This window comes from Triturus cristatus, chromosome 10, assembly GCF_964204655.1.
Source record: "Triturus cristatus chromosome 10, aTriCri1.1, whole genome shotgun sequence".
Classification (NCBI taxonomy): domain Eukaryota; kingdom Metazoa; phylum Chordata; class Amphibia; order Caudata; family Salamandridae; genus Triturus; species Triturus cristatus.
In genome coordinates this window covers 1,064,952,203-1,064,973,195 of record NC_140593.1, presented here as the reverse complement: position 1 = coordinate 1,064,973,195, position 20,993 = coordinate 1,064,952,203, and the positions used below count along the sequence as shown (strand labels likewise).

Here is a 20,993-nt window from a genome sequence, read left to right as displayed (position 1 = left end):
CAGATGCAAATAGCCTCATTATACATCTTTTAGCCAGCAACACCTGCCCTTCTCCAATGTGTGCCCTCACTTTGGGCAGGGTCCATAAATTCAGGGCAGGCAATTAACAGCACTTAACACCCTGAGCAGAATAGAAATACAGCTTAAGGATCAGTGTCAACAGGGCTAGGATATTCAGTTAATTTCTGGCACAGATTCTCTACCAGATAACAGTAGAATAGCAAAGACTTTTCTAAAATTACCTGCAACTGAAATGAAGTTGGGTGTCACAGAACATTTCACATGTAAGCAGCCGAAGAAGTGCTCTATTCTAGCAAGGTCAAACTGACACCTGCTAGCCCACTGGCTCAAGTGTGAGGATGCCTCATTAAATCACATTTGTTGTGCAGTCATCAGAACTAGATCGGCGCCATCATCGCCCATTACAACCGAGGCACGTCTGCTGACTCAGCATTCCCTGGGAAGCTTCCCATGACCTGTGCTCTTGACAGATTTATCGAGGATGAGATTCTTAAACAAGATCAGTAATTCAAAATCCATTGGTGCTGTAATGGGGTATTGGTTTTAGTAAAGTGTTCTTCAATTTCATTAACACCTTGTCAAGGTGATGTCCTTTCACATTCACAGAAAATAGGCAGATTTCATTCAGCAGAGAATTTGCTACCGGCGCGTGGAAACAGGTATAAGCATCAATGCGAAATAAGGCTGTGCATTTAGTGCCCACGAAGGGCGCCGGTACGAGGGAACTTGATACTAAAGTACTTCACCAGAGTGTAAGCAACATAGCAATGCATGCCATTGTTCCATTCGTCCTTGGCCTCTCTGCTGAGATAGTCACAACTGCGCTATTTCAGCTAGGAGGGTGGTGATTGTTTGCAGCTCAGGTCACTAAAAACCTTGGAATTATTCTGAGTTAGCCTATATTAAATCTATAGGCTTCCAGCAAAAGATATAGGTAGGGCCTGATTCACAAAGGCAACTTACACTTTGGAGTAAGTTTACACTTCCGAGTAAGTTAATGTAGTGAGTCCATCACTATACATGGCCAATCGCTTGTGCTGCAATACCCTCCCAATGAAAATAATGGAGCTAGAAACATGCTACGGAAATGGCAGAGGCCCGCACCCAAGGGGGGGCAGAGGAGCCGGCGGAGTAAACCACGGCAAGGCCTGGAAGGTGGTGGGTCTGGAAGGGACAGACAAAGAGGCCAGAAATGGCACTGCTACCCACAAAGAGGTGGAAGGCATGGGGTAAAGAGGTTCCAAAATGTACGAAAAGGGCATAGTGATCACACCGTCATCCGCTCCTCTCAACACGCATGCACAGACGTCACCCAAAGATTACACACTTTCATTATGGGTGAAGAACTGCTGCAGGTTTATTTCATACAACATAAGTATGACGATAAGTGGGTTATCTTACGGGCGATCCAGGGCAAGCAGCCCCTCGCTGCTCCGCCCGCCTTGCGAGCCAGCACGCACAGTGGGTCGATGCCCGACAGTGCGGCACATTTTTTCAGATCCTCCTTTGGATCACGTGATCTGTCTAATACTCCTGCCCCTTTTAACGGGGGCGGAGCGTGTTGTGGCACACCCCCGGTTGGTCAGGCCCCCCAACCGCCCGAAGGACTAACGGGGCGCCGTCGCAGTCTTCCCAGAACCTCCTACGGCTCCCGGACCTTGGCTCGGGCACCCTTACTGTGCCTGACAGGGGTACCCTTACTGTACCGCCTGTCGCAGAGGTACCCTTACTGTACCCTTCTGCCTCCAGATCGCCCTGTAACTCCGCCTGCAACGCAAGAAAAAAACATTAAAACATTCCAATAGCGCGCTGCCTCTGCCGCGCAGGGTAAGCGGAAAGGGTGGGAATTCGCGTGGCCAGGAGGAGCGGCGCTGGAAGCAGAGGAAGATCAGAGGGGGTGAGGCGCTTAAAAGGGGGGCTAGCCTCGCCCACCCTCGTGGCACGCCTCCCCAAGACCAAAACCCATTGGGGGCTCCCCTCCCCGAGGCGCGGCCTCACTAGAGAGGCGGAGCAGGGGGTGGGGGAGAGGCTCCGACGGGCGGCCACTAAAGGGCTGCGCTGCTGATGTTCCCCTGCGTGGGACGCAGGCAGCGGCAGGAAACCTGCCAACCAATGGCAGGGCAGAGCGGGATTCAAAATTACCCCTGAGGGCACAAGAAGCCCATTTAAGGAGCCCCTGCGTCCGGAGTCCCTCACTGTTGAAATGAGTGGCATGGTGACGAGAAAGAAGAGGAGCATTGAACAAGGCCAGGCCAAGCCCAGAGCTGCACATCTGAAGCACCAGACAGAGCAAGCAGGTCAGGCAGCAGGACCACGCTGCAGGCAAAGAAAGGCAGGTGGGAGAAACCATCCGAGAACCTCTGACTACACCCCTGCAATGTAACCTTACTATGGGAACAGCAGCGCACCCTACTGGGGGTTCGCTCTCTCCACCTCGCCCCTTCACGGTCTGGAAGTCGGAGCTGCAGCGTCGCAGTGTGTGAGGGGCAGCCCCACACATTGAGGTCAAACTCGAGGAGTGCCACAGCGCAGAAAAATCTGCAACGCAGGTGGCTCAAGCATCAGACAGACTGTCGAGCGAGTCTGACAACACCCCCACCCCAACGCAAGCCCAGTAACTTACTAGGGAAGTGCTGCCGGCATCAAACGCAGCATGTGGGATGTGCCAAGAGCGGCCTCCACCCAGCAAACATCAAACTTTCAGCTCCACCCAACAAAGGGGGAATCAAGAAGCAGAGAGTTATGGGCTTGTGTGGGAAGTGTTTTGGAGCAAGACAAAGCCAACAAGAGTGATTCAAGGAGAAGATAAAGCAAACCAACAAGTGGCAGACAAGTAGCGTACAGTAATAAAACAAGAGAACAGCACAACAGTCCATACACTTGAGTGCACTCTTTTGGCAGACGAGGAAGGCCCAGACTCAAATCGTAGTGTAAAAGGGGCAGATCAACAAGGCTAACAGGACATCAACCAGAGATCAGCCAGCAGACCATTGATCACACGGGGAGAGCCCACGAAGGGCGATGTGACCCGTAGTGAAAAAGGCAGAGCAGCAGGGCAAACAAGCTAACAGCTGGGGACAGCCGCACCGGGGGTGACACGACCTGGCTGTAGCAGTAAAACAACCAAGGACATGCTAGAGGGGGCGACGAGACCCACGGAAGTGTGAGGCGGCCTACTCCACTGTACTGGAAGTAAACTCTAGCTCAAAACAGGGTGCATTGAAAGATGGCGGAGCCAAGCAGCAGCGGCCATGAAGAGGAGATATAAGAAATCATAAAGGCGGTGAACGAGGCAGTGGCAGTGGCCATTCACAGGAAAGAAAACTTTTGATGCAGAGGTCACCCTGGAGGGAAAACCAGCCCAGAGGAATCCAGCGACAAAGGACACAGTGAGGAACGCTGTGAGGATCGCGCCGAGGAGAGCAAAGGGAGAGAAGAGCCCAAAAAGTGGCAGCGGACCACCAGCAGAGGTACGTGGCAAGAAAGCGATTGACGGGAAGGAGGCCAAGGAGCCTAGGACAGCTGCCTTGATGGCGATACCAAAAGTTAAAGAAACAGGGGTAACCCTATAACCCAAGGAACCTGGGCCTCATCAACATAATATAAACAATGGTTCCATAGGGAAACAATTACTTTCAATCATAATAAATCAAAAACCACAGCATATATAAATCATTTGAATAATCAATATCAAACAAAAATGTACAGTTTTAGATACAGCAATTTATTCTTTGTGTTTTAAATTGGGTATCAACTCTTTCAGAGATAGACAAAATCCAAAAATTGAAAAAGATAAAGATAAGGCTGTATATACAATATTTTTGGAAAACGACGCAGTGACCAAGTGAATAAAGTGACTTAGTGCAATAAGTGACAGTGCAAATAATTACAGTATATGCACGTATTTACACAATGAAACCAAAATATGTACAAAGTTCCTTATTTTGAAAAAGTCCTTAGTTTCCTCATGGGTGTACAATAAACCTTGTAAGGCACATGTCCTATCTTTTTGTTGTCAACAAGGAAATCAGATTAATAGGGGACTGGAGAACCGTCAACGTTTCGACCCTACATCAAACGCTAGTTGTGAGTAGTCATATCGGGTCTTCTTCAGGACACAGGAATTGTATACCAGCCTAGGATATAGGTGATTGAACAGATGTAACCAATAGTGTTGCAGTTGCCACCTCTTGTAGTCAATCAAAGGGGAACGGGCTCGTAAAGAGTTTTGTCTGCACAAGGGGCCTCTTATTCTGCCGGGTTAACTTCTTCTTATTCCCTCTCTCCTTATTCTTGCTGCTTTCATTAGCAGGGCTTTCTCGTGAATATTTCAACTGACTTCAGAGTTGAAAATTAGCGTATACCACTTCGAAAATGGATGCGGCCATCAGGACACAAGTTCCACTGACGGTGCTTGATTGCTTCTATCTCTCGCGTGACGCTCAAATCGTTTCACTGCGTCATTTTCCAAAAATATTGTATATACAGCCTTATCTTTATCCTTTTCAATTTTTGGATTTTGTCTATCTCTGAAAGAGTTGATACCCAATTTAAAACACAAAGAATAAATTGTTGTATCTAAAACTGTACATTTTTGTTTGATATTGATTATTCAAATGATTTATATATGCTGTGGTTTTTGATTTATTATGATTGAAAGTAATTGTTTCCCTATGGAACCATTGTTTATATTATGTTGATGGCGATACCAGCAAGAGAGACACAACTGCAAATAGTGAGCAGATAAGTGCAATTTAAACAGTCATACTTGAAATCATTTGTGCCACTGCTGGTCGCCAATGCCGGGGGGATGGGCAGACAAAAATGGAAGGAGCAGGGCCATGGGTTTCCGGAGGAACGGGGACCGATTTAAGGGGCCAGGCAAGTGCAGCAAGCACACCCCTGCAGGAAACACTCAGAAGGCGACCCACACCTGTCCTGTTAGAAACACCAACCACAAGCAATAAAACCCCGGCCACCTCTAAAGAATGGGGAAGCATGCAGGAGCGGCTGGTGCAGGTAAGCATGGCGCGTCGGGGCAGAGTTGGGGGAGTCGACAGACAACGATGAGAGAAAATAACATTAAAGAAAAGAAAACACTTACGTTGCGCTCGCCGCATCACTGAGTCGTTTTTTCTTTGGCATACTGGGTCTCCGTTGTGAGGAAACATGGTGTGCGTAAAGGCGTTGACATGTTTGCCTAAGATTCTCAGAAATTACTTAGGGCCAGATGTACAACCTGCAAAATAGCGACTCATTTGCTACTCGCAATTTGCGAGGTGCTATTTGGCATGTAAATGAATATTAATGAGCCTCTCACAATTTGCGAGGCCATTGCAGAGGACAGGCCCTCCCAGGGATGGTGGCCTGCTGGGCTCAGCAGACCACCGTCTGGGACTGCTTTCAAATAAAGCATTTTTTTTTTTAATGCAGCCCGTTTTCCTTAAAGGAAAACGGGATGCATTTAAAAAAAAATGAAATGTTTTAGTTTCCTTTTTTAAGGGCAGGTAATGGTCCCTGGGACCACTGCCTGCCGTTAAAAAATATTTTTTGAGACAATCACAAAGTGGAAGGGGTCCCCTGGGGACCCCTTCCAAATTGCGACTGCATTACCATCCTCTTAAAGAGGGTGGTAATTTGAGAGTGTTTCGCGACTGCAATTGCGGTTGCAAAACATTCATACATGGGGTTGCGTTCATAGCGATTCGCTATTCCTAATTAGCGACTCGCAAAAAATTGCAACTCGCTATTTAGGAATTGTACATAGCCCTTTCACATTTTGCATGCGCAAACGGGTCGTAAACCCGTTTGCGCATGCAAAATAGGGTCGTACATCTGGCCCTTAATTCTGATGTGAAAGAGTGAGTGAACCAGGTGCGGCATGTAGTGGTGCACAAGGAGCCAGAGGCAGTGTGCTGGCATCATGAATCATGACATTCAGTTTTTGGCAGCCAGCCATCTTCTCTAGTGCCTTGGCGGTCAATCAGCTTAAGGAGACTAATAGGCATCATCCAGGGACTTTCTAGACAGGGCGCCCAGAGGGCTCAAATTATTACTGTACTATACACATGATAGAATGACAATATATATCGCAACGTTGTGGACACAAGGATAAAAAAGAACCGCTCCATAATAAAAAGGTAATGAATGTGCCCAATTTAGTTGTTGTGCATCTTACCTCACTGTGTAAGCAAAGAGTAAATGATACACGTACCCTTGAAAGAAATCCGGAACAGCAAGCACATGACTCAGTTGCACTCAATGGGACATTGCAACCAATGAACTACTGGCAAGTCTTTTCCCAGTCAATGGAAAACTATCATGGTAGTTACTGATGGCCCAATAAACCAATAAAGATGGAGAATTTCCATAGCCAATTTCATGCTAAGACTAAGAGATCCTCCCACTATTCCAAGTTTATCTCGCTCTCCCACCACTGATATAATCTAGTTTCTCTGGCGTGATTGGTTGTGAGCATGGGGGTATGTGCTTTGTGCTTAGGGGTTCCTTGCCCTGTGATGGGACTGAAGCCCCTTGTTAAACTGTAATAAGTAATAATGGTAGTGCACCTGTAAGCTCTGCTCTGCCGGCGGTTAGTGAGGTTTTTGCCATACTCCACACTCTAAACAGAGCGCGGAGTGGCAAAACTCTGAACTCCAGGGTGGAGCGGAGTCTACCTCCCACCTCTACTTAAAATTCCCTGAGGGGCGGCAGTAAATGATGGGATCAACCCGGAAGATTGCACAGTAGGGTATGCCTCAGTGGATGATGCAATCGATCTAAAGAACGCGCCAAAGCGGGGGTTCTTGATGGCAAAGAGGGACATGGAATCCGCGTTAAGGCTCTTACTAGTGTGCCCAGAAAGCTACCACTTTTGGGGTTTCATGTTTGAAGGAGAGACATATTTTGACAAGACCCTCCCTATGGGGTGCTACATATTATGAGCATACTTTGAACGATTCAGTACATTCTTAGAATGTACACTGCACAAGACGCACCCTGAAGGGGGCAAGCTCCATTACCTGGACAATTTCTTCTTAGAGGGTAGGCTGAGGGGTGGAGTGGAGAAGTCTGCTATACCCCTTTCAGCGGCTACTGGACAAGCTGAGTGTCCTACTGGCCGCATACAAAATAGTGGAGAACGCGACTCAGATAGTTTTCCTGGGCATAAAGTTAAATTCCACTGCCGGCGCATCACACATTCTGGAGGTCAAGGTGTAGGACATATCAAGCGGGATCAAGGTGCTGGTAGGCAAAGAGAAAGCTTTGCTGGGAGAACTGCAAGAGCTCATAGGAAAGTTGAATTTTGCAGCAAGGGTGATCCCAGTGGTGAGAGTATTTGCCAGGCACCTCACACAACTGACTAGGGGGTTACAGAAGAAGCACCACCATACAAGATTAGGGTCAGGGGGAAAGCAGGACCTTAAAACCTGGTTGACCTTCATAGAAGACTATAATGGCATGCTCATATAGAAGGAAGGTTGGGGGTCAGACAGGCAAATCTCACTGTAAACGGATGCATCAGGCAGCTTTGACTTTGGGGCAATCATAGGGGACAGCTGGTGCATAAAGAAGTGGCCCAGGAATGTGCCACAACAGGACTATCCAGAAACATAACATTCCTAGATCTGTTCCCCATAATAGTGGCACTGACATTATGGCGGGGCTGAAAGACATGAAGCTGACGCTATGGTTTAATAACCAGGCTGTGGTGCATGCAACCATCAGTGGGGCAGTCAAGTGCCTGAGGGTGCTGAAGTTCTTAAGGTACATGGTAAAGCTGCAGTTAACAATCAATCTAGAGTTGAAGGTGAGGCATGTCCCAGGTTGTCAATATTTCTCAAGCAGATGCACTCTCTCATTTCCAGATGGATACATTCAGGAGACTATCCCCAATGGCAGAGTGAACAATAACCCCTTTCCCAGACGAGCTCTGGTGCCTTGCAGATGTGACCTGTCTTAGCTGATAGAGTACACCCAAGCCCCCAAAATAGCACAGTGGTACGCAACATACGCTAAAACAATGCAGAGGATCACCAGGCTAGAATCTTTCATGGACCCAAGAAGAACTTCAAGGGCAGCAGAACAGTTTGTGAAATGGGCTTTTGAACAGAAAAAGACAAAATAATGGGCTCAGGCACACCCGGCAGCAATAGCACTTTTTTTTCAAAGCTTGCCACAGGGGGGACCCCACTGGCTCTCATCACCTTAGTGCAGCATTGAAAGGTTGACAGCGACCAGAAGATAGAAGGCAAGAAAAAGTGCTACCCATTGAATTCAACACCCTAGTACGACTGGTAGGGGTCCTCGCTGCAACTTGTGCAGATATCTTTGAACTCTCACTATTTAAATCTGCATTTACATTGGCATTTTATGGGGCATTCAGGATTAGCAAACTGGTAGCCCCATCCAAACACGAGGCACGGGAGGCCAGCCTTCAGGCGCAGCATATGCGGCTAGGCATGGGGGAAGTCGAAATACTACTGAGGAGGCCCAAGACAGACCAGCAAACCAGGGGGACCTGGATTAAGCTTCAATGCTTGTCCAACCAGAGCCCATGCCCGGTACGCTAGATGCGTGAGTACTGGGCAATACGCCCCGCAGGAGGAGGCCCCCGTTTCAGACACATCAATGGAGAATGCTTGAGCAAATTCCAATTCTGGGAACTGCTGAAGAAGGCGCTGGGCAAGGCAGGGCTGCTAGCTGAACATTCGACACACATTCCTTCCGCATGGGGGCAGCGACGACAGCAGCATGGCTGGGTATCCCTATAGAAAGCGTCAAGGGGCTAGAGAGTTGGCGTTCCATGTCATGCAAGAGCTATGAAAGGATCCCACAAGATGGAGGCTCTTAACACACCTCTCGCGCCCCCGCCCCCCCCCCCCCCCTCGGGTGCCCGGAACCAACAAACATGGAAGGGACAGTGGAGCAGCAAAACAATCTTTCATTGTTTGTCTTAGCAGGAGCCAAGCATACAATGGTGTTGGTTGTTGGACATTTGTTTTTTTGGAGGACCCAAGCCTGGTGGAGACAAGGGGGGTGCCGAACTCCCCAGGCTGGACAGGTAGGATATTATGAGTTGCCTGGAATGTGTTTGGACCAGCAGGGGGCTACATTGGAGAAGCTGCACAAACAATGGGGCACATCAGGAGCGACCTAACTATGGTTGCCAGATTATTCAGCAGCACCAATATGATATGGTCAGAAATTATTCCCAGGCAAAGATGGAGGGGAGTCTGGTCCACCAGGGCCCTGGAAAAATCCTGCAAAAAGCTCAACATAGTAGTTGCCATGTTCTGCAGTGCTAATGGGTGGGAAACCATCAGGCAGGCCTGATTAACCCGAGTCACCCTAAATATTTTAGAAGTAATGGGGTGCACCTCTAAGATGCCAGAACAGAGGTTTTCTGGGCCAACCTATTGGATGCCATGGCACTGGCAGGGTGCAATTAACAGCCACATAACATGTTGGAGGAGCTATCCAAGACGTAAGCCCACTGACAGCATGGCAGTAAAGGAGCTAAAAGGAGATGAGCTTAAGGAGGATTTGAAAGGCCACACCCGACCTCGGCAGGGTGGCAGACCAGGTTACTTACCTTAGGATGCCTTATGGTAGGGTAAGACAGTCAGAAATGGGGGGGGGGGGTACACGAAACACTGCACTCACAGCCCAGGCCCGCCGGACGGCAGACCACACCAAGCAAGTGAAGGTAGTGAGTTAAGTCTAAAATAGCCGGTGGCATTACCCCCACACTGAAAATAAACTCCAACTCAAAGACTCCAATCACATTAGTAAACGTCAAAATGATTTATGGTATGATTTATGACTGCATGACAAGCCAGCAATAATCCTGCCTACCTGCTTTATGGCATGGTTTATGATGACATGAGTAGCTTTATGGCATGATTTATGCTGATGCTTCAATATTGATGACCTTGTTGTGTTGCGCCTGTGATGCAACAGGCGCCCTACGTAAAGGCCATGTGACCTTAGTTTAATGAAGCGGTCGCGCTTGCACGTACGCCAGTAAGGCTACGGCGGCGATACCAGTAAGCACCCAAACTGGCTCCCGAGTGTTCATTTCCCGTCTCAGGCCTACCGTTGGTTGCCCCCTCGTGTGTCGGCGCCAGCCCCGTTCCCGGGCCGGCGCGCGACACAGCAACTGCCGACGAGGGTGGGATTGCCCTCGCTGTGCTTGGAGTCTCGGAGTGGCAGCCGCGAGCACTGCCATCGGCTCGCGGCACTCGTGCCCCGGTGTGCGGCACGCTGCGCCCCTGCGATCGGCAGCTCGGACGGAGCGCCTGGAGCCAGGCGCGACTGCAGAGGCGGCCCCGGAAAACTATCGAGGGCCCGCGGAGGTAAGACGGTGCGACGCTGCTCCCCACCACACTGCCTGCCGCATGTGTGGTCTCGGCCAGCTGGCCACGTGGAACCACGCCCCGTGTGAGCGCGCGAGTCACTACAGCGGCCTCAGCTTGCTGCGGGGCTCTCAAAGGGCCTTACCATCTGCCCCCCCGCCCAGGCTAAAGGGTTGAGGTGCACCCTGCCGGGATAGAGGCCCCCCTTGCAGCACGTGGGGGAGAAGAGGGAGGCCTACATCACAGGCCTGGTTCAGAGGAGCCATTCGTGTGAGTGGAGTTCACCATAGGGGAAGCAACCCCCCTGCTCCTCAGAGAAGTGAAGGGCCTTTGCCACAGGCCAACCAGAGAGCTGTGGGTCCTGGCAGTCTGGGAGGCTGAAAAGCACTAGTACAAGAACACCCCCCAAGTGCAGCTGCGATCAGGAGAGACAGTAAGTCTGCGAGGGAGCCTTCGGAGACAGCACACACACCGGTCAAGGCGCCGATCATGTTCACGATACCCCCCATAGAGCACTTCATAGTGGAGGGGTCGCCCTCATCACTTGCACCCAAGTGGAAAGACTGGGTGGACCGCCTACTCATATTCTTCGAGACCACTAAGGTTCACAAGGACCAGAAGAGAGCTATGTTACTTCATCTGGGGGGCAAGGACATCCATAACATACCCAAGACACTGGTAGAGGCCACGCCCAAGAATCACCACACACTGATAAATGCCCTCAATGGACATTTTGAACCGATGGCCAATCAAGACTATGAAAGGTTCATATTTAGGCAAGTGCATCAACTCCCCAAAGGATCGCTGGACACCTACCACGTGAGACTCAAAAACCTGGTGTCCACGTGCGGGTCCCCCGACGAAACGGAGGAGATTAGGGGACAAGTAATTCAGGGCTGCACGTCTGCCAAGCTCCGTGAACGGATACTGGAAGAGTCCAGAAAGTCCCTCGCCAACATATTGACCCTGGGGCTCACCAAGGAGTTGTCAAAAGCACAGGCCGCACACATGAAAGCGGCCCTACAGGCGCCTGTAAAGGCTGAACCGGTGAATGCCGTGACGACCAAACCTCCGACGAGGTGGGTCTAGAAGGGACCCGGAACGTCGACCTCAGGACAAACTAAGACCTGCGGATACTGCGGAGGACCACCCCATCAGGCGGCTGAGTGCCCCGCCAATGGCAAGAGATGCTCTGGTTGCGGACGATTCAACCACTTTGAGAAAGTCTGCAGGTCCAAGAGATATCGCAAGCCCCGACAAGTGGTTAATGCCCTACCAGAAGGAGAGAGAGGGCCAAGTGACATGGATGATGATGAGGAGGAAGAGCGGGTAGTGCACAAAGTACACATGATCGGCACCACAACCCGGAAAGCACGTCTACCCCAGTGCAGCATTGCGTGGGCTCCCAAGACTTCATGGCAGTAGTTGACACCGGCGCCACCATCAATATCATGGCCTCTGCCCTCCACCGAACCATGAATCCAATGCCATTTCTCTACCCCTCGGCAATCATAGTATTTGCCTATGGTCAAGACACACCCCTGAAGATACGAGGCCGGTTCAGAACAGCCATATCACATGGTGCCCAGTCCATCACCACCAACGTCTATGTCACCGAAGACGGACAAGGCATGCTACTGGGGTGCCGAGCTGCCGAAGATCTAGGTGTGGTGACGTTTGCCTTCGGGGTACACCAGGAGTCTATCCAGCATCTTCTAACCGAGTTCTCGGAAGTCTTCAAAGGGATTGGAAGGTTTAAGGGTAAAGAGGTCCATCTCCATATTGACCCCACAGTCCAACCGGTGGCTTTGCGGCATCTGCGAATAGCCTTTCACCTGCGCCCACTGGTAGAGGAAGAGCTCAAGAAGTTGGAAGCCGCTGGCATAATCGAGAAAGTGACCGGTCCCACTCCGTGGGTCTCTCTGATTGTTGTCACCCGAAAGCCTAAACAGCCTGGCGCGGTGAGGATCTGTGAGGACATGAGGCTACCCAATGCCGCCATTAAGAGGGAGCGCCACATCACCCCCACAATAGATGACCTCATTGGGGAGATGGCTGGAGCCTGCTGGTTTTCCAAGCTAGATCTGAGGTCCGGCTACCATCAGCTTGTACTAGATGAGGCGTCCCGCAATATCACAACCTTCTCAACTCACGTGGGGCTCCGGAGATATACCCGATTGAGCTTCGGGGTATCCAGTGCGGCCGAAGTCTTTCAGAATTTCATACAGGAACTAATCCCTGACATCCCTAGCATTATCAACGTTAGCGACGACATTATGATACATGGAAAGACTATGCCGGAACACAACACTCGCCTCACTCAAGTGCTTCGTTGACTGCGAGATGCGGGACTCACCCTTCACCGGGAGAAATGTGAATTCTTAAAAAGGAAGTTACAGTTCTTCGGCTACACGTTCTCCACAGAAGGAGTCAATCCAGACCCTGAAAAGGTCAGAGATATCAAAAATGCCGTCGACCCCTCTAACGTTACCGAAGTCCACAGTTTCCTCGGTATGGTGAACTATTGTGGGAGGTTCATTCGAGATCTTGCCAATCTGACCCTACCATTGAGGGAGCTCACCAAAGACTCCACCCCCTGGAAGTGGGGCCCCGATCAAGCCAAAGCTTTCAAGGAAATCAAAGAAGCCCTTTCAGAGGCAACCACGCTTGCCTTCTTCGAGCCAAGAAAACTGACACTGGTAGCGGTGGATGCTGGTCTCATGGGACTAGGGGCCGTGCTGTTGCAAAGATGACACCAGGATGAGGATTGGGCCCCTGTGGCATTTGCCAGCCGGTCTCTCACTGAAACGGAGCAGCGGTACTCCCAAATTGAGAAGTAAGCCATTGCCATCCACTGGGGGTGTCGCCATTTTCACCTGTACGTCTATGGTAAGCCCTTCGTGGTAGCAACCGATCACAAGCCTCTCGTAGCTCTATTCTCGGGGACATCCACAAAGCCACCACCTTGGATCGAGAAGTGGATGTTGCAGCTCCAAAATTACAATTGCAAAGTGGAATATCAGCACGGATCTCGGAATCCTGCCGACTACCTGTCTCGACATCCCCGAGCAGCCACGGTCCAGGAGATAGAAGACGCGACCGATACGGAAGAGTATGTCCGGTGCATCACCGCTCATTCCTGCCCCCTTCCCCTCTCCATGGAGAGTCTCAAAGAAGCCACGAGCAAAGATGATTGTCTACAACATGCCAAGGCGGCTCTACAAAGTGGTAACTGGCACAAGGCTAGGGAAGAATGGAGGATACTAACGACCAACGCGCAGCGCATCATGGACAGCTTATACCACGTTAGAGACGAGCTCACTGAAGACGCCACAGGATGCCTGCTAAGAGGACACCGGCTGGTGATTCCGACATCGTTAACTGCTCAAGTTGTTCAGCTCGCTCACATTGGGCATCAAGGCATGGTCAAGACCAAGTCACGACTCAAAGTGTGATTCCCACTGATGGACGAACTTGTGGAGGCCACTGTCCGGTCATGCGCTGCCTGCCAAGTGACGGGGGAGACGCCCTGACCAGCTCCGATCATTGTGGAACCAAGGCCGAAATCTCTGTGGTCCTGCGTTAGTTTAGACTTTGGTAGCCTTCCTGACGGCCGCCACACGTTTGTGGCTATCGATGATCACTCCAAATACCCGGAGGTCGAAATCATATCAGCGCCTAGTGCCTCGGAGGTGATCCCAAAACTTGAAAAGATCATGGCCACTCACGGTCTCATACAGGAGCTGAGGACAGACAACGGACCTCCTTTCCAAGGGCAAGAACATGCCACCTATCTGAGCTCTCTTGGCATCCATCATCGAAGAATCACACCCAGGTTGCCACAAGCGAACGGCGAAGAGAGATTCATGTGGACTTTAAATAAGGTGATAAGGATTGCTCACGACAAGGGACAGTCCATAGAGCTAGCCATTTTCACTTTTCTAAGAAGCTACTGCCAGACACCCCACACCACGACGGGCGTAGCCCCAGCACATCTTCTCATGGGACGAGTAGTCACGGACTCGATCCCCCACCACCCCCAGTGGCAGCCGGAGACACCCAATGATAACCAAATCGACGCCAGACGCTGCAAGGCGCATGCCCAAGTCAGTCACCGGCAGAGGGCTAAAGCTCCCCATCTTAAAAAAGGGGATGTGGTGTTGCTCAAGAATCGCATTACCAGCGGCAAGTTTCGGTTGCCATACGAAAAGGATCCGTGGACTGTGGTCAGTGTCAAAGGAACCCGGATCATCGCCACTCGAGGAAGAGAAACTGTAACCCAAAATGCGTCACATTTCAAGAAGTACCAGTCAGAGGGGTCAGTGTCCTCACCAGACCGGCTTGAGATTGGTCCCAACATCATGTCATCGGAGGATTTCAACTCAAGTGGGGTGGCAGACATGTCTGCCACAGAAGATGGTCGGGAGTCACCTGACCCCGTGTCGACTCAGTGTGAAGGGGCAGCGGGTGAAGCGCTGGAGAATAGTTGCAGTCATCCAGAGACCCGGCCAAGCGAGACTACACCTGAAGCCAGAGCCCGGGATACTCAGAGGCGGGGCCTGTCTCAACGTCAACTGCAGGGAAATCCAGCGCCTTCTTGCCGACTGAAGGACTACTTCACATAAGACTGTTCTTAATTGTACCTTCAGAACATTTTGTTAGTTAATTTGACAAGTTAGGAGTCAAACAGGAGGGTTACCTGCTAATGTTGTTTTGATGTTTGTTGGGGAGGAATGTTGTGTTGAGCCTGTGATGCAACAGGCGCCCTACGTAAAGGCCATGTGACCTTAGTTTAATAAAGCGGTCGCGCACGCACGTACGCAAGTAAGGCTATGGCGGCGATACCAGTAAGCACCCAAACTGTCTCCCCAGTGTTCATTTCCCATCTCAGGCCTACCGTTGGTTGCCCCCTCGTGTGTTGGCGCTATCCCCGTTCACGGACCGGCACGCGACACAACAGACCTGTTCATTGACAATGATTGATTTATGACATGCAAGCAGGCTGAATGATTTATGACCCCAAATAAAGTTTATGTGGGTTTAAATTGTTAATCCAGTGGAACAATAACGCTGTGGCCAATTAATTCCAAACACGTACAAAGGTTGCAGTGCTTTACTACAATGGGAGTGGCCGTGTGCGAGGTTTAGTGTAAGTCAGTTCAAATGTGCAGTTTGTGAATACAGAAAAGTAGTAAACTTACTCAAAAATGCAAAACCAACTAAACTGACCCCGCATTCAGGAAAACAGAGCAAAGGCAGTTTGCAAACTTTCTATCAAAAATATGTCTAGTGTTCGAGCATTAACGCAAAAAAGGTAATGAATTCTATAAGCGTATGACACAGGGTAGCTTCTTCCCTCCAATTATCCTTCCCAGCTGTGACAAGTGGCAGGGCTGAGCACTCGTTTTGTGTGTGAAAATGAGCTGTACAGACTGACATCTCAAGGCCGGAGACCGCCATGAGGTGTCAGTCATTCAAAGTACAGGTGCAGGTCTCCTTGGAGGGCGTCAAATGTATCGGATTTCAGCTGAGGTGGCGGGGTTCAGTTCTGAGGAGCTCTACTTCACAGCTCGTGCCTGTCACATCAGAGCCGCTTCACCTCAGATGGCGTGGCCGTCTAACGGGAGGGCTTGAGGGCAGCGGCATGAGTCAGCCATCGCTGCGGTGCCCCTGGGACCCGGCCTGACCCGAGCATTATACAGGAGCACTGACACGCTTTCATCCGCTTGGCTTCACCCTCGGGTGACGCGCGCAGCAGGACTTCCGGTAATGAGTCCTACGCGGACTGTCTGAGGAAACTCATCGCTGTCACCCTTCACTCACTTTTAAATCTGTTTTTACATTAGCGCCCTCAAGGGAAAATGTAGAAAGAGCAGAAATAGAATACTGGAAAGAAATATGCCGAACACTACTTCTTTTAAAAAAAAAAAAAAAAAATCCACGTCCCTCTTTCGCCACTAAAGGATTACATACATATAGCTATAGGTGCACCACAACTGACTGCATCTCTGGAGCCCTAGGGACCTGAGAATATTTAAGGAAACATACATTAAACAGGCAGGAAGGGGTTGCCACACACATCTTTTTCTTTCTTTCATACGCTTCCAACGGTACTGTTTTCCATAATGTATTATTCAGTGAATTAAACCTTGGGAAAAGTTAATTTAAACAGATAAAGAACCTGCACAATTCTTTTTTTTGATAAATTATAACTGTGGTTAGCAACCCACCGTCAGCATACAATATGTGTCAGCTCAGTGGGAGAGAAACAACATTCATTAGCATGGAATCTGGAAATAATCCTCCGCAGAAAAGCAGAGAAAATAGCTGATATGTTTTGTGCAATATCTACGCTGAACAGCGCGTTTATTGTTAACCAACCCTGGGCGGCGTTGTATCATTCGCCAATGAGGATATTTATGGGCAGAGCGCATTACTGACGCCTCAAGGCGCTTGGACAAGGGAGACAAATCAATGTTTCAAATGAGTAACTATCCAGGTAGAGAATATTTCTTTATTTTGGGATTATTAAAAAGCGCTTGCAATCACCAGACGGTTTCTTGGTGATGATTTGTAGGATACAGATAAAACAGGAGTACCAGAATGCATTGTACTACGCCGATACAGTGACAGGGAAAAGCCACGTTTTCAAGAGTTTGGTAAAATTAGGAATATTGTAATGCTTCTTAGTTTGAGAGTTAGGACATTTTAATGTTTAGCAGTGACTATAGCAAAAACAACAGTTGATGGACAGAATGCATAACAAAGTCATACATTCACCCCAGTACAGAGATCTGGGCCTAAATCCATTGTTTTTTTGCTCACTGTGCCGTTCCAGTTTGAACCCAGCCATATGCAAATCAGTGTTGACCCTGTGCCTCACGGGAACAGTCCAGCCCGAACTGCCAAGCCAGGTCCTCCCTGAACTGGAAACAAGCATCCTAGGACCGGTTTCAGGGTTTCACCCCTCTTCAGCCAGAATAGCTTGATTCAAGTGGCATGGAGAGCACGGGACCCACGTCTGGGCATACCGTTCCCACTCGGGGTGACAAATTCAAAAACAACAGTTGATGGACAGACAACCCTGCAGCAGATAGTGACATATTGAAGCCCGAAAGAATCTCTGTGCTCATACCAGTGAAGGAGTCACAACAGAGGACCGGTCAACAAATAAAGCCTTATAAACAAGGCAGACGGCCTTACAGATATGGGCGTCGATTCACCAAAACACCATCGGTAACGGAAGTGACATTACATACCTGTTAACTTTAATGACATCACAGGAAGTGATATCACATGACCCCTGACCATGATTTTTTCCAGGAAGGCATGAGGATTTGCATTGGATAGTATCACAAAGTAACACAAAGTTGCCTTTGGAAACCATCACAAAGTAAAACAAAGTTGCACTATGCGCTGCTTTACATTATTTTGTATCAAGGGGGTGTTCCAAGCGTGGTGCTTAGAAGCCTTAACTGTTACGAGATTTTAAAACTGCAATTTATTTGGCAACTTTCTCATCTTACGATCCATTTTCCGGTCATTGCATTCTAATTTTATTTTGGGCTGTGTTATGTTATACTGTGGTTATGTTACATTAAATGTGGTGCTATAACAAATTATTTACAGCATGACATGTAATGCAAGCTTATTCTCTCTCATATTCAGCTATTCTAGTCTATGTTGTGCTGCTGTGCTATGTTATTTTACATGTACTACCAAGCTATTTTATTTAATAGTATGCCACCAGGCACGTGCTATTTGTTATGGCACAATGCATTTTCATGCCTTATTGTGCTAACTTATGCTGTGCTAGTAGAGATGTGGGAAAATTGCATAATTATTGTTTTGCAAAATTGACAAAATTATGCAAACTTACATGAATAAGACAAAATATATTTTGCCAGTAACATGCATTAAAGCTTCATGTTAGGGCATATTTTGCTTAAACGCGTCATCTGGGAGGGCCGGAGACATGTTTCAACCAGTCTCCAGCGAGTACAAAATTTGCATCATTGTGCGAAGTTACGCGAAGCTCGCAAAGTGCCAAATTTGCAAATTTCGAAAACAGCATCATTAAAATGTAGCCCGGCTTATAGCTATGGTATGATATATGACACTGTGTTTATATTTCTCTGGTGTGGTACTGGAATGGCTATGCTAGAACTCCTCACTGTAAATTTAATAATGTTTTACGCAGGCGTTTACATAGTACAAAGAAACACAAAACATTACGTTGAGTTACTTGCCATTAAAAATTGCAATATTGCCATGCCCACGCGAGTATTCACCACACTACTTACTAAATCTAAGCCTTCAGGGTGAAGGAATATCTAGAGAGAACACACACAGCCTCAATGCATCACACTTCTATTTACTCCAGCAACTACTGACGTCAGATAGCAAAAGACAAGCTGGAAACCAGCTTACCATCAAACTCCAAACCTTCACAATACGTGCTGCTGTTGTCCTCCTCGGTTAGGCTGCACAAAAAGTGAGAAAATATTAGCAAATATGCTGCTCTTGCTTCAAAGCGAACTTTCAAGCATCACTGTGTTAGCAGGCCAAATGTACTGTTATTAAACTTTAAAGACACTCTCTGATGTGACAGACCATTGACAGATACAGAAATATACATTACAGGAATGACTTCATCTGCACGACTAGGAGCCACAGCTCTAGAAGGGGCTTTTTGGCGCCCTTGAAATGTGGGGCAGCTTCACAAAGAAAGTAGTAAATATACATTTGTAAAACCACTTGTGCACATTTTCAACTTTTGAGAATTCACAACTATTTCCTGTGTTGCGCACCTGGATAGCTGGCCCACACTCAAGCATACAGGGATACTAATAGAGATGTTTGAGGGATCCTATTGTAGCTATATGCAAATCTATATAGAATAAAAATCGGTAGCAGCTAGTGTCAGGGCAAAGTGGCAGGGCGGGCGACGAGAAAATAAGAAAAAAACAACGAACAAAAAGAACTTACCGGCTGCATCGCCGCTCTTTTGCTCCTCTCTGGCTCCACTGCAGCACAGTCTCCCAGACTCCCCTGCGGCCAATCCAAACGCTGCTCTCATGATGTGTGAGAGCTGTATCATGAATGGCCTGAGTGCCCTAGATTTGCGCTCCCAAGGAGTCTGGGAGCCTGTAACTGCTGTCCCCACCCCGGCAACGCAGATCAGGTTGGAGACATCTCAGTGCACATGTCGGTTTGGCCCACCAAACCCACATGCACACTGACAGCAGTGCCCACCACTCCCCTACCGTGAGTGCCCGCACGATCGCCCCGACCCCAAAACTCGGCCCTTAGACCTTGAAAATTAAAACAATAATAGACATGTTCTATTATCGTTTTTTTCACATTTTGAGACTGCTGGGCAGGGTGGGGTGATGCTCCTCCGCCATAGCGGAGGGGCCGCCACTGATAGAAACACAGGAGGAATGAAGCACGCTGTGTAAAAGCACATTTTGTTTTTTTAAGAAAAAAATATTTTTCCCTGTGAAGAAATCCCTTCTGCTACACGCTCAGTAAATCTTGGGGTGATCTGTCCCCCAGTCCATCTGGGAAGAAGAGCTACTCTAGCCCTTTGAGAGAGTACACCTATGACTATTTTCAGGGTTGTAATGACAGGGGTTTGAGAATACCAATAATTTCCCTAGTTTGTTCACTTGCTTCCCACCCCTTGCCTATGCCTTTATCTGCAGTCCTGGAGAAATGCAAGCCACAAAAGCAGTTAAGCCTGCCAGGAAACCCTTTGTGAATTCCTGGCATACTGTCATTTTTCAGATGTAAACAGATAGGACAAATTGTGTTCCTTTTCTGGTTATAGTCTTCTTTTGAGCGTCTCCCCACGTTGTCTTTCATGATTGCTAGAGCAATATCTGTGCCTGGGGAGTAAAATAGCGATAGGATTTTATTTTAACAATAACTACTTTATTGGAAATGTGATTATAGTGTAATGCTAATGTTCTTGTGTAAGTATTGCTGTATTATATGTGGCTGCCTTTAATGTGCGCCTCAACAGGCGTCCAAGCAAGTGACCATTTAGTGGGTTGGAAAAGTATTTACTCTTTCTTATAGCGCTTTCACAGAAAGCACAGAACAGAACAAAACAAAGTGATCAACAGCAAGGGGTCAGCTTTGCCTATATGGCACCGGGAGATGCTCTCTCAGATGTCTATAAAAAAAAGATAATGTAAAGGCACTTTACACAGCAAGAGGAAGTTTTTTCGACAATTCGGGGCATAGGGCAGATGTACAACTGAGCAAAACTGGGACATATCACATGGAGCATGAGGAACAGGCAGTTTAAACACCTGAGTATTACAGAAGGAGTTCAGAAACCAATAAGTGAGCAAAACACAACAAGTATTGGCCAAGCCAATAGGTCTCGCCTTTTTGTTTTAGCCATTCAGTGCCGCATTCCCAATGCTCTGCAGCATGGTTAAAATAAGAGACAAAAAGTTGTTTAATAAGCACACACACCAAACGTGCTCACACCTGCAAATTAAAACAAGTGTTTTTTTCTTTTTGTTTATAGAAACTGTTTGGATCAGTAAACAGAAAGAAAAAAGTAGCAGGAGCGTATGGGGATGCAACATGAGTGGGGGA

General features: G+C 48.5%; 1 protein-coding gene across 6 annotated transcripts in view; it reads right to left on the bottom strand.

Annotated features, from left to right (window-relative positions):
• Positions 1 to 20,993, bottom strand: part of CARD11 (caspase recruitment domain family member 11) — a 935,632-nt gene that overhangs the window by 158,516 nt on the left and 756,123 nt on the right. For all 6 annotated transcript variants that reach the window (XM_085629202.1, XM_085629205.1, XM_085629200.1 and 3 more), the window contains exon 13: positions 18,810 to 18,862. In XM_085629202.1, coding sequence (XP_085485328.1) covers positions 18,810 to 18,862 — 53 coding nt within the window. The remainder of the gene's footprint in view (positions 1 to 18,809; positions 18,863 to 20,993) is intronic.